This window comes from Macrobrachium nipponense, chromosome 8 (assembly GCF_015104395.2).
Source record: "Macrobrachium nipponense isolate FS-2020 chromosome 8, ASM1510439v2, whole genome shotgun sequence".
Classification (NCBI taxonomy): domain Eukaryota; kingdom Metazoa; phylum Arthropoda; class Malacostraca; order Decapoda; family Palaemonidae; genus Macrobrachium; species Macrobrachium nipponense.
This window is the reverse complement of record NC_087203.1, coordinates 65,878,197-65,891,831: the sequence shown is the minus strand read 5'-3', so window position 1 is coordinate 65,891,831 and position 13,635 is coordinate 65,878,197. Positions and strand designations below refer to the sequence as shown.

At 41.6% G+C, this 13,635-nt stretch overlaps 2 protein-coding genes across 3 annotated transcripts in view; one reads left to right on the top strand and one right to left on the bottom strand.

Annotated features, from left to right (window-relative positions):
- Nucleotides 1–3,276: 3,276 nt before the first annotated feature.
- The window catches only part of LOC135222814 (mitochondrial import inner membrane translocase subunit Tim8 A-like), a 316,936-nt gene continuing 306,577 nt past the window's right edge, over nt 3,277–13,635 (top strand). Inside the window, exon 1 of the mRNA XM_064261120.1 lies at nt 3,277–3,370. The gene's annotated coding sequence lies outside the window, so the exon portion shown is untranslated. The remainder of the gene's footprint in view (nt 3,371–13,635) is intronic.
- LOC135222813 (uncharacterized) overlaps nt 5,533–13,635 on the bottom strand; it is an 86,577-nt gene continuing 78,474 nt past the window's right edge. For both annotated transcript variants that reach the window (XM_064261119.1, XM_064261118.1), the window contains exon 5: nt 5,533–11,640. In XM_064261119.1, the coding sequence (XP_064117189.1) occupies nt 11,459–11,640 (182 nt within the window). In that variant the 3' untranslated portion in view covers nt 5,533–11,458. The remainder of the gene's footprint in view (nt 11,641–13,635) is intronic.

Sequence of the window (13,635 nt, the reverse complement as noted above, 5' to 3'; positions counted from 1 at the left end):
TGTGGTAATATTTCCAAATTTATATATTGACTCTTCATCAGACATGAAAATAAAAGCTAATAAAACTGCTTGTAAGGCAAAAGGGAAAATATATATATATATATATATATATATATATATATATATATATATATATATATATATATATATATGTGGAGAGATGAATGCTTCAATGACGCTTTTCAATAACAAGAGAAGCGAAGAACGGAAAACCACAGGATTCAACCTATTTTTTTCTTACTTAGAACGACTTTCACTGGAAGGTAAATCAATAATTACGAACCCGTGTTGATCTGGATTAAATTTTTTTGGCGGTTCAGCAAATTCTGCTATTTTGATGATCGTGAGTTTGAACGGAGTGTCTTGGAGGTCTGTCAGGTTTACGGCACGTAAGAGCGACTTTTTTGAGAGAGAGAGAGAAGAGAGAGAGAGAGAGAGAGAGAGAGAGATTTCTAATATAGTTAAAAGCCAAGGGAACGCAAATGACTTCTGTCACCATGACGACGTGATGGAGCTCTACCAAGGACAGCGAGAGGCAGCCAGGCTCAAATTACCTACGCAAAAAAGGAATTATCTCCCATCTCAAGAGAAATAAAAGGAACTGAAACTCACAAAATGCACATAAACGGGATCCAGGTATATCTTCTGCACATGAAGGAATCAAACTTCACCTAAATTTAACGAGCCTATGCTCATATTTCGTGCAGGAAAAGAATCCACATGAATGGAATGAGAGCTAGTTTTTCCGACCTATAAAAAGTCCTTCGCAGACTCTTACACTGAAAAGAAATATTCGAAATTTCTTTAGAAGATTGCGTGGAAGTTGGGTTTCCAGTTTCGTGTCTTGTGCGTAGGCCTACTTAGGTGATATAGCAACATCCCATCTTCACGATGAAGAAGAAGAAAATGCTAACGATGGAAGAATTTACCATAGCTTTTGTACTTGGAAAATAAGAAATGGAGGGATGGAATATAGCAATATAGTTTGATCTACTCATAGTACGATTTCTCTCTGCAGGACGAAGAATTCAAAAGGGGCTAATGTAATAAAATAATCAGCCTAGAGTTTGAAGTGACATGCTTCCAAATATGCTAGCAGTAACACCAGCAAGTTATTTTCTTGTGAAGCAGCTGACATAAGGATAACCATTCGAACATATGGAGTGACAGGCTCTGATGAATACTGGCAGTAAGAAGACCAACTGTCCATGTAACTTAATCAAACGAGAACCTAAGGGAATGAGCTATAAAAAAAGTCTACGGAGTCAATAATTTTTCATGGTCTGCTCAGGAAGAAGAGCCCGTGCTGGCATATGGCTAGCTTAATCTAAACTATCTAGCAACAGTTTTGTATAGATTTTAACCGTGCCTGCTTTGACAAACAGATATTACCACTTGGCATCGATATTACAAAAAGCTATTGCACTGACATGCAATCATTGCAGCCTACAACTTATTGTTTCATCAGAATCATAGGAAAATGAAATAAAAAGTTGGCCTCTCGATTGAAATACGGCCTCTGAAAATATCCCAAGGTTAAAAGTAATTGGAAAAATACTCATCAACCCTTAGAGTACCTACCTCTAAAGTTTCATAAAAAAAAAGACCCAAAAGTGAATCTAGTTTTAACGTAATCTGTTCCTTGAAAGGTAGTCCAAGGTTAAAATATTTTGGACGCAGTGTCAAATTCTGAAGACAAGAGCCTCTCACTACCCTAGTTCATGAGGTGTAAAGAAAAACTTGATTTTGACCTTTGAATTAACTGGAAAATAGTTCGGGATAAAAACCATTTAGGTAAAACAATCACCAGCGAACCGGACAGCTGCTACCTGCTAAGTTCTACGAAAATCAGAGATAATCGAATGGTAATGATTGCCTGTAGTACAGGTCTCCGAATCGAATAACTACCTCGAGGCTGGTGTCATGTATCTGTTAATTAGTGAAGCTGAAGAATTGTGTCGACTCCTCGCGTGTGTCGCTACCACTCACCAAAGCATGCTTCCTTTACTAGAAATCTAACAATGTAATTATAAAAAACCCTAGATCTGATAAGTACCACTTGGGGTGTTCTCTAAACTAATGGTCTGACTGAAGGTAGAGATAGAGAGAGTGAGGGAGAGAGATAGATAGATAGATGGAAAATAGATATATAGAGAGATATATGATATCCTTTGGAGGATATTCTTATCATTGTGACAGTGAATACTTGATTAGACTCATATGCTACATTACATTCACAAACATACACAAGTTCACAACATTGAATAATAACCATAATGATATAATAATAATAATGATAATAACAGGTAGTAAACCACAATGAATTTTCATAACCATCTGAATAAATGGCAGGACTTAGATAATTTCTAAAGAAGACGAGAACTTGGAAAAACGAGCAAAAACTGACGAGGGGAAATCGTAGCCGACTCTTTCAATCAAAGCTGAGAGAGAGAGAGAGAGAGAGAGAGAGAGAGAGAGAGAGAGAGAGAGAGAGAGAGAGAGAGAGAGAGAGAAGCACTCTTCAACATGAAGTCCTTTCACAAATCAGTGTCAATAAAAGAAAGAATCTCTCGCATTTCCTTCGCTCGTCAGTCTGAACCTAGATCCGTTACTAGAAAAGAAAAAAGGAACGTAGAGAAGTAGTTAAGGTAAGAAATAGCTCTGGCGCAGACTCATATTCTAAGAGGAAAAATAGATTAAATGATCTCCTCTGTAAGGTAAATGAAGAAATGGATAATCAAATGAACTCATTTATACAATGGGCGGAAGGACTCTAGCAAATTTCTAACTACTCATTCTTTCAGCTTCAGGATTTTGTAGTCCACAGACTGGTAATGATGATAAGCGGGATTTCTTTTATTCCAGCGATTATAAAAATTCACTTTTCCATACCCTTTTCTTTAAAATATCGACGACGAAACGACAATAGTTCATGCATTCCTACAAATCGCCTAAAATTACACACTACCAAAGATATGAAATTTCATACAAGACGTAAGATAAAAAAGTCAGGCGCAGATTTCTGAAATACATGATGCTCGTACCCTAAGGGAAGGAGGCGTTCATTCAAGATAATTTTGCATTAAGTGACAGTATCTCACAAACAAACGGACAGATTTATATCCCACTATGCAAAATCATTCCTAAAAGGATTATGAATTACATTTAAAAAAATATGGGACGTGACTTGACTGGATGTTTGTGGGTTTTCCTAAGTATTGAAAGGAAACCTTTGTTAACGAACGCCTCCCGTTGTCTTTGGCGGGTGAATGAGAAACATCTGCATTCGTCTATAACCTCTCTGCTCGTGCGCACACTGAACAACAAACCTTGCGAAGATTGTAGTCTCTCCTGTTATACACCCTATAAGGTAAGGGAATGTAACAAAATAAGGTTTTGAGAAATTCTCGTGGATTGTCAAGGTTCTACGATGGGGAGTGGGGAACAGTGCTATCATGTCTTGGTTTGCTAAAGGTAGAAGCCATTACTTGAAAGTACCCAGGTATAGGCCATAAGCCTAGTATTATTTAGGTTTCCTTTTCTTACCGGTCTTGGCTTTCGGGATGAGAACGTAAGGCTGAAATATGGGTCAAGGTTGATAGTTAGAGGGACCGTTGAAAAATATACCTATGCAAAAAGTGTGTATGACGTTCTTAACTTTCGGCCTCACAAGAAGCATTCAGCAGTGTCGCACAATGGCTCCTGTACAGCCAAGATGGACGCCAAAATTTGATGAACGTCCAAGTGCGACGACAAGCTGAAGCCAACTTAGTCGCGTGTCGTTAGATTAGCCCATTCTATTAGTGTGTGTGTTTTTATATACTATATAAAAAATGTGTTCATGGTAGGGATCACTTTAACATCTTTCCCTCGAGGCTGTTTTAACTAAAGTTAGCTTGAGTGGGAAGGTGTTAAAATATTACCTCTTGGTCAAGTTATATCAGGGAGGATTAGGAAATATCACCATGCAAGGCTAATAAGGTCAAGGGGATGGTGCTGCACCGCCCGCCTCGGCCAGGAAGGATGCGGGAGGTTAGGTGGGTGGAGGTTAGGTAATATACTAGCTGTAACCCTGGAGGCCCAATGTTAAACTGATCCCGTGGTGTTTTTCTCTAGGGATAATGAATAATTTGTTTATGCTACCAGATAGTTTGGTTGCAGCCCCTCAGTTTGAATAATTATAATATATATATATATATATATATATATATATATATATATATAGATATTATATATATATATATATATATATATATATATACAATTGAATTTTATCACTAGTATACGCATAATTTTTTTTCTATATTCCCAAATATTTAGCCACGAATATCGTTTGATATCGATTTCACTATATCTTGGAAATAACTTACACCCTGAGGGAATCATAGTTGATAAGTGCTCCTGCTCTAGCGAGGATTCGAACCTAGAGTACGGTTTATAAATACCGAAGAGCGTTAGACTGAGCACTGAAATAAAATTTGCAACTGAACTCGGCTGTGGAGATTGCCTGATTTTGATTTAAGTATCGAACCCAAATTTAAGAAGAATATTTACAGCAAAGTCGATATCACTGCATATCTCTCTAGATACCTGATGGGTAAATTCGACGTTTCATCGTTGTTTATAAGCCAAAGGCATACGTTAGAATCTGGCCAGGGTAGAAGCATTTAACAAGTTGAGCTCTCTTTGGGTGTAAGGTATTCTATATATAGTGAATATGATATTAATTTATATTAATATATAGTATATGTTTATATATATAATGTTTATATATATTATATATATAATCATTATACAGGCTGGTTTCAGATCCCATCAGGATTTGCCTAGTGAAATCTCCATTGAAAATAGTTGCCCGAGTATTGGTAATTGCCAATTGAGTTATACGAGTTTTATCAGACGAGGGATAAAAAGTTCACCCCAAGGCACGAAATACTTCCCTTTGAGGAACAGAGGCCGAAGTTTTTCCTCCCTCTGGGAATGTGATGATTAAGTGGTCGCGTTGGTCTAGCCGTTATTGAGCCCAGAAAATGGGCGGCTGGGTTTTGGAACATCGTTCCTTGGAAAGAGAGGAGAGTAATTCAGGAGTACAGTGTCTCAAGGAAGCATTAATACCAATGGCAACTCTGCACGAAAGATGTTCTTTCGAAGTTGACATCAACTTTCGTGTTCAAGATTGGTACTAGTGGGGTGGGAAGGGTATGGTCTGAAATCGCCGTGTTCCATTCGTCTTCGTTTTAATTAATCTGGCGAAAATGCGCAAACAAGTGGTTGGCTTGTTGATGGTATACTGACCGCATCCATGTGTGAATAGCGTCGTTATATTTTATATTAACACTTGGTGATCCTAATGAAAGCTTGTTTAATAACCCAAATTTCTTCCACGAATGAATGTCTTTTGATATTAATAACGCTACGGAGTTGATAAAACGTAGTTTTCTTTGCACTGTTTTCCTTTAGATCATTATATTATATATATATATAATATATATATAGATATCCTATTATATATATATATATATATATTGTGTGTGAGAGAGGTTGAGAGTAAAAAGTGTTGGAGAGTTGTGCACATTATTTTAGTGGGTTGCGACCCGTTTAAAAGCAAATTAAGATACATTTCAACAGTGATGTATCCCTATCCTTGGGCACCGTTCCCTGACGTGGCTTGGGCGTTCTTCATGAAATAGTGTGTATCCAAAAACCCATTTAAGGCATGACTTCAGCGATCGTGTTATTTACTCCTATACTTAAACATTTTTTATTTCATGGTCTCTTCAAGTTAGCAGGATTATGAATAGACATAACATTTAAAGGAGTAATTTGGTTTATTAAGTTGTAAATACCTTCTTTACCTACTAATCACGATCTTGTATCTCATCAAGCTAAACAGCAAGAATCACATGTAAATATTTGGATGTAGAATTTCCTGCCCTTTCCGCCGCTATATAATTCATTAATGTATGTCCATTATGTCTTATGCTGTTGTAATTTTATTAACTGCTAAGACAAAATTCTCCTATGTCTGTGTGAGGTCGCTAGACTCAGGGTCGGGCACTCCATTTCTGTCTGCATACTGCGATGTATACCGGGTGCCCAGGCAATAAATTAGTAATACATACTCAGTTCTGTCTCATTGTGACCTCAACTGGTGTCCCAAGGAGTGACAGTAAAAAGTGGTTTTGGCTTCGCCATTAACGGACTCATTATGGACAGGCTTACCTTCAGAAGCCTTTAATGGAACCATACGGTGACAAAGTTTAGGTTTCTGAAAGCTCCTTCCTCGGAAAACCACCCACCACTAACAGACTATTACGCCGTACCTCTCCAGGTATGTTCTAGATTGTTTGAACGGTTTGGCCCCGCCATTTATGATTCACATCAACTGTATTCAGAAAGTCAATAGTGGAACCACTAATATAGTTTTGACTTCTGACGAACCCCAAATACCATAAACTTGCAAATACAAAGCTTAATTCACGTTTTGGTGTAAGAGTAACAAATGCCAGACATGGAACTCGAAAGTCAATCTGAGGACTTGCAGATCCTCTGCAGCCCCCTCTCGCCTTTGAAAACAGCGATATCTTGGGCGATAAAGCTGCCACCATTCTCGTGGCAAAATACCGCATCATGGTTCCTGCAGGCCGACATACATTTCCGTGTAGCCAAGGTCACAGACGAAGAAACCAAAGCAGATATCACCATAATGACGCTGCCCGAGGAAGTGTTTAATCAAATTACCCCTTGGCTAGATGCGCAGACAGAAAAAATCAAATTCGAAGACCTCCGCAGGAAGCTCATTGAGATATACTCCATGCCCGTTTCAGAGAGCCCAACTTGCCCTGGACCTGATGAACCAATGCGTTGCCCAAGGACACCTGGAACGAACTACAAGGTCCGTGTTGCCCAAGGGCGCCTGGAACAAACTACAAGGTCTCCTGATGGTCCCGGACTGTGACGAATTTGGCAAAAGAATGGAGATCAGCCTATCGTGAGATATATTCCTGCGGTGCCTTCCTCAGGAGGTGAGGGCGCAAATTATGGAGGCAGACACTTCCAATGGAGAAATTGGTGAACATCACGCATAAACTCCACGAGGCTACCAATGCCTCCATGCATGCTGCAGTACCCGCAGCCTGCTGCCTGATAGAAGAGAAGGTCGAGTAGGGGGGATACACACACAACATACAGAAAAAGGGCGCCGCTGCAGCAGCAGAGGATGTGGACAAATCTAGCCTGGTGTTATTTCCACCAACGATTCGGAAAGAATGCCAGAAACTGCAGAGCTCCCTGTGTGTTCCCAAAAACGCAGAGGCGGCTGCCCATAACAGCAGTGGCCGCAACCAACGGAATCCCAACCAGTGGTATTCTTCATCCACGATGCGCTTTCAGGGCGCCGAATGCTGGTAGACATGGGAGCCATGCAGTTGGTCTTTCTGCTGTCAAGGGAGGATTGCGTCCGCTCGCCCAATGTCACGGCTGCAAACGGAAGCCCCATCTACTGCTATAGAACCCAGACCCGAAGAATATCCATTTTGGGTCATAAGTATGAGTGGAGCTTCGTCATAGCAGCTGTCAGGTTCTCTCTACTGAGGCTGATTTCCTCGCACAACATGGTCAGCTGGTGGACAGACATAAACGCCTTCTGCACACCTGAATCTGCCGCTCCCGCCTGCTCGCCGCCAGCCCGGGAATGCCAGTCATATGTGCTGCCGCATCGTCCAAATACAGCCCCCTCCTGCATGAATACCCAGACGTCTTCAAGCTGGAACTACGCCAGGTGCTGGGAATACAAGCCAAGTACAGCATCTACCACCACATCACCATCACGGGCCCACCAACACATGCCAAATTCTGCCACCTGCCGCCCATGAAGCTCCAGGATGCTAAACAAGCATTTGCAGAAATGAAGAGGATGGGTATTTACAGAAAGGCATCAAGCCCATGGGCATCCCCTCCACATGGTAAAGCCAGACTGTTCCTGGAGGTCCTGTGGGGACTATCGTTGGTTGAACGTGGTGACAACGCCTGACCATTAACCCCTGCCGAACAGGCAGGACCCGACAGGAGCCAAACACAGCGCCAAAATATTTACTAAAATGTCTTTACTCAAATCTTATTTTCAGGTGCCAGTCAATCCCAACAACATCCTGAAGACAGCCATCATCACGCCGTTCAGAACATACACCTCCTCCTACTCCACCTTTGGCTTCAGGAATGCTGAGGCCACATTCCAATGCCTGCATCTGCTACATGGACAATATCCTGATCATCTCCAATTCCCTGGAAGAGTACCTGGGACACGTTGAGGCCGTGTTGAACGGATTGATCATCAGATTTGACAAGTGTTCCTTTGGTGTTGAGAATGTGGACTTCCTGGGACACTAGGTCTCCCCAACAGGTCTCTGCCCCATTGCCTCCAAGGCAGATGCAGTAAGCAACTTTCCTACACCAAAGACTATCAAGTCCCTTCAGGAGTTCCTCGGCATGGTCAGCTACTACCAATGATTTGTGCCGCTCATAGCCTTTATCATGTATCCTCTGAGCAAGGTGCTGAAGGGGAAACCGGAAACATTGATGTGGGAAACATTGCAGCAGAGGGTGCTTGAGCAGATGAAGGCAGCCCATGCCAGAGCCATCACCTTAGACTAACAAGACCCCACCGCCCCCCTGACTTACCACCGATGCCAGCAACATCACCTGTGGAAGCCATACTAGAGCAGATAGTGGACGGGTCTCACCGCCCGCTTGCACAACACTTCAAATACCTCCTAGACAGCAGTCCCTTCAGCATCCTGACGGACCACAAGCCTTTGGTACATGCTTTCATGGGAGACATGTGGTCGGCAAGACAGTAGCGGCACTTGGCTGCTATATCCGAATTCGGTTGCACCATCAGCTACGTCCCCGGGAAGAAGAACCCGGTAGCCAATGCCCTGTCAAGGATTGAAATAAATTCAGTTCACTTTGGGATTGACTATGAGGACCTGGTGAAGGAGCAAGCCGCAGACCCTGAAACGCCAGCTTACCACATGGCACTCACTGCACTGAAGTGGACCAGTAGTAGAGCAGGGATCGACACTTCTCTGCAATACCAGTACAGGCCGCCCCGCCCCCTGATACCTGCATCACGAAGGAAGCAGGTATTCGACATCATCCACGGCCTCTCCCATCCATTGGGATGTGCAACAACGCGCATTTTGACTGACAAGTTCGTGTGGCACGGGATAAAAAAGGACATGCGGAGATGGGTGAAAAACTGCATACCATGCCAAACAAGCAAGATCACCCGGCACACAGAATCAGGCATCAGAGACTTCCCTCAACCACGAAGATGGTTCGGGCAAAGTCGCGTGGACATCACAGGACCTCTGGCACAATTTAGGCCTGCCATATACCTCCTAACAGTCATAGACCGACCTACAAGATGGCCGCAAGCAACCCCAATGGCAGAAGCATCAACAAGCGCCTGCGTAGGAGCCTTACTATTAAGTTGGATAAGCCATTTCAGTGTGCCGGACGACATAACTACGGACAGGGGCTCAGCATTCCTGTCAGAACTCTTGGGTCTCCCTGGCAAGCCGGATAGGGACAACAATCCACAACGAGATGGCATACAACCCCTCGGCCAATGGAATGGTGGAAAGGGCCCACCATTCATTAAAAGCGGCACTGATGGCACAGTGTACTGATGAAAACTGGAAGGCGCAGCTGCCTGGGTCCTACTAGGACTTCGAACAGCACCAAAAGCGAGTGGTGAAGAATCTGCACAAAAAGTCTACGGAGAAGCACTGGCAGTACTGGGCGAATTCTTCCCTATGGAACCAGACGACCTAGGTACACCCTTTAGAAAACTAAGGGAAATAGCAAAGTAGCGCCCTGCCGGAAGACTTTCATGGACAGGACACAACTCGCCCCAGGAGACCTAGGAACCTTCACACACGAGTTCCTGAGGAACGATGACCGCTGCCCACCCCTGCCCAAACCATACAGTGGCCCATACCGTGTCATCACAAGAAACTCGAAGGCCTACCTCGTCAACATCCATGGGCGGGAAAACTGGGTATCCGTTGACAGATTAAAGCCAGCCTTCCTGATGGATAGTGAAACCCGAGAGGAGACTGCCAGATGTCCGAGAATTCCTCCACAAAAAAAGACCTCAAGCAAAGAAATAGACATCCCGAGATGAGGTTGAGGTCATCCTAGGGGCCGGACGAAGGACGACGTCCCAGCAGGAACGCCAGACGACTCGGCAGTTGAGACCGCCCCACAACCACAAATATCAAGAACTCGGGGATGGCTCCTGATACCATCAAGATATCGTGATTAACTCTACAAATCTTCCAATTATTCATTATTAAACATTAAATTGTCCTGGGTGGGGAGTACTTGTAAAGACCTTCTTTACCCACTAATCACGATCTTGTATCTCATCTAGCTAAGCAGCAAGAATCACATGTATATATTTATATGTAGAATTTCCTGGCCTTTCCACCGATATACAATTCATCAATGTATGTCCATTATGTCTTTTGCTATTGTAATTTTATTAACTGCTAAGAAATGCAGAATTCTCCTCTGCCCGTGTGCGGGACGCAAGACTCTTGGTTGGGCACTCCATTTCCATCTGCACACTGCTATGTATACTGCGTGGCCAGGCAATAAATTAGTAATACTCAGTTCTGTCTCATTGCGACCTCACAAAGTAAACTTTCATTTGGATCACTAAGTAATTATATGTAATATAAAGATGTATTCGTTCAACCAGTCTACATCAAACGGCCGACTGCTGAGTGCATTTCCTCCAGATAAAAGAAAAAGAAACAAAAACTATATATAGATTAAATAATTTCACTCTGGAAGGACGTATATCTCTTACGGGACATCGAACAAGGTTGTTTGTGGTGGTTCTTCTCGCGCCTGAACACTGAACAAGTTATGTCGAGTTGAAGTTTTATTAGGTTACCAATTACTTGTAGCACTCGCTATAAATTTTTTACTTTGGTGATGAGTGGAGCATCATATGAACTAATTAAGTAGCATTTGTAGAAGATAGCCATTGACTGTTGAGTATTATTTGATATTATCACTGCATATATTTGTTTTCAGACTACTGGACTAAAATGGCAGTTACTATTAAGATAACTTTTTTACCATCCAAGAAATTTCCCTCGTTATTTCCAGTGATCATAATAAAGAAAGAGTAAAGATGCGCACTTCCCTGTCGTACATCTTGTTATTCAGTGAAATAGGTGGGATAGATCTAGGCAGATAGTCAGTTGTGGAATATGCCTAGGCTGACAAAGTTGACTGGAATTCTCGGTGGTTGCATAGATATTTTGTTGCATGCAGAGATGCACGGGAAGGGAGGAAGGAAGGAATGAAGGAAGAGATAAGGATGAGGTAGGAATGACAGCTGTGGATGAAATGAGAAGTTTTGGAGGATGCATAATGTTCTTCAGTTGTAACAGACGAGGAGACCCAACACTAAGACGGTCAGGGTAGCCGTTACGTAGGAGGAGCCGTTACAGCGTTCAGTGTTGCAGTAACATATCTTGTATCTTTTGCCTTTCCTCACTTCGGATATGCAGCGGGCTTCTTCCACGTCCTCCACACAGGTCCTGACTTCCACTTCGTCTCCTGCAGAAGGGGAGAAAGGATAAGCATAAGAATAAGCAAGGAATGAAAACTAAATAGTTCACAATGTTTAAATAACTAATGGTTTTTGTAAAGCCTGGGTCACACATTGGCGATTTCAAACCACGCAAGTCGTAATGGCCGAAATTTTGCTCATTACGACTCCACTATGCTCTCATTACAACCAATTCGCCATAAATTGGCATAAATCGCAACCAAGTCCCCAAGTTTGATGACTTTAAAAATTGCCATGTCGGCGCAACACACAAAAATTTCGAAATGGCCTCTTGAACTTAACGGCATTTGATTACTCAAGTTGTAACTAGCAATGACGAGTTACAGCATTCAGTACAACATACTCCATGTACTCGGCAAAACCACAATGTGCGCATTGGGGCTGTGTAGTGTCAATGTGTCAAGTGCATTGGCAGCCTATGAATTTATTTCAAGGGCTTAATTAATTACACACAGATGCATCGGTTTTCGATTTTGAGTAAAATATATTTTGGATACTAGATTTTCTGTATTCTTGATATAATTTGAGAACTGGAGTGTAAGAAATGAAAAGACATTTTCTGAGTAAAATGTATATTGCAATAAAGATTTTTAGTAGGTATTCTTTATATTATTTGAGAACTTCAGATATAGATAAATATGATACTGAATACTACTTGGAAATATATTTGATAATTATATAAGTATTTTTGAATTTTAAGTTTTATTCAGGATATTTATATAGTTTTTCAACCTGATTTTCAGAAGTATGAAAGGCATTTTTTAATAGTGTTATGGCATCATTGATTCTTGTCACTGAACGAAGCCTGCAGTGGAGTTTACATAATCACGAAGACGACCTTGTGTCACGGAGTCCTCTCGATTGGTCTCACTCCTGGCAGTTGGATTTTTAAAATCAAAATTAAGTTTTGCAACACACAAAAGGCCAAAACCAAGGACTCGATATGATCATGAAGAAGATTTATGGGGTCTAAAACACACTGAATCTATGGAAGGTAAATGGAAAATATTGATTTAGTTTAGACTTTATATATATATATATATATATATATATATATATATATATATATATATATATATATATATATATATATATGGTGGTATCCATATTCACTATATATACAGGCAGTCTCCATGTTACGACGGGTTCGGCTTACGACGTTTTGAGGTTAAGGCACCTTTCAATTATATTCATCAGAAATTATTTCCAGGGTTATGATGCATGTTCCAGGGTTATGACGCCTACAACACTTATCTGGCAGAAGAAATGTGGCACCAAAAATGCAAAATGATCAATATTTGAATTTTTTTATGAAAAATGTACTAAGAAGCAGTTTACAGTTTTGAATGCACCCAAAGCATTAAAAGTAAGGTTTTCTTAGGATTTTTGACGATGTTCCGGTATTTACGATTTTCGGGTTAAAACGCGTCTCAGAACGGAACCCCCGCTGTAACCTGGGGATTGCCTGTATAAGGTGGTATCCATATTCTCGACTTTGTACAATCCCGTTACGTAAGTCAGAATATTACGCAAATAAATCTTCAAAAATCTTCATGTCTTCATGGAACTCGCAGTCCTGTAAAAACCATTAAATGTGGGTGTGGCCTAAATCATCGGTGACGTGCGTGTACGACTACGTAAATGCGTAATCTCATCTCGACTTGCGCAATGCTGTTGTAATGGCTCATTGCGGAAGTCGTCACGGAGTCTATATCAGCTGACTTTTTTGGGGGGAGCCCAAGCCCCGCGACTATAGGAGAATGATTGCAAAACCCAGCCTTTACGACAGTCACGGTCTGAAATCGCCTATGTGTGACCCAAGCTTAAGACTTGAGTGTGAAATATCCGTGATATATTAACTACAGGTTGAGGCCTGGTAGGAGGGTAATGCCGTCGGTGCACCATAGTGCAATGACGGCATTACTAAAGGGTGTTTGCAGTGTCCCTTCAGCCCCTAGCTGCAACCTCTGCCATTCTTTTTA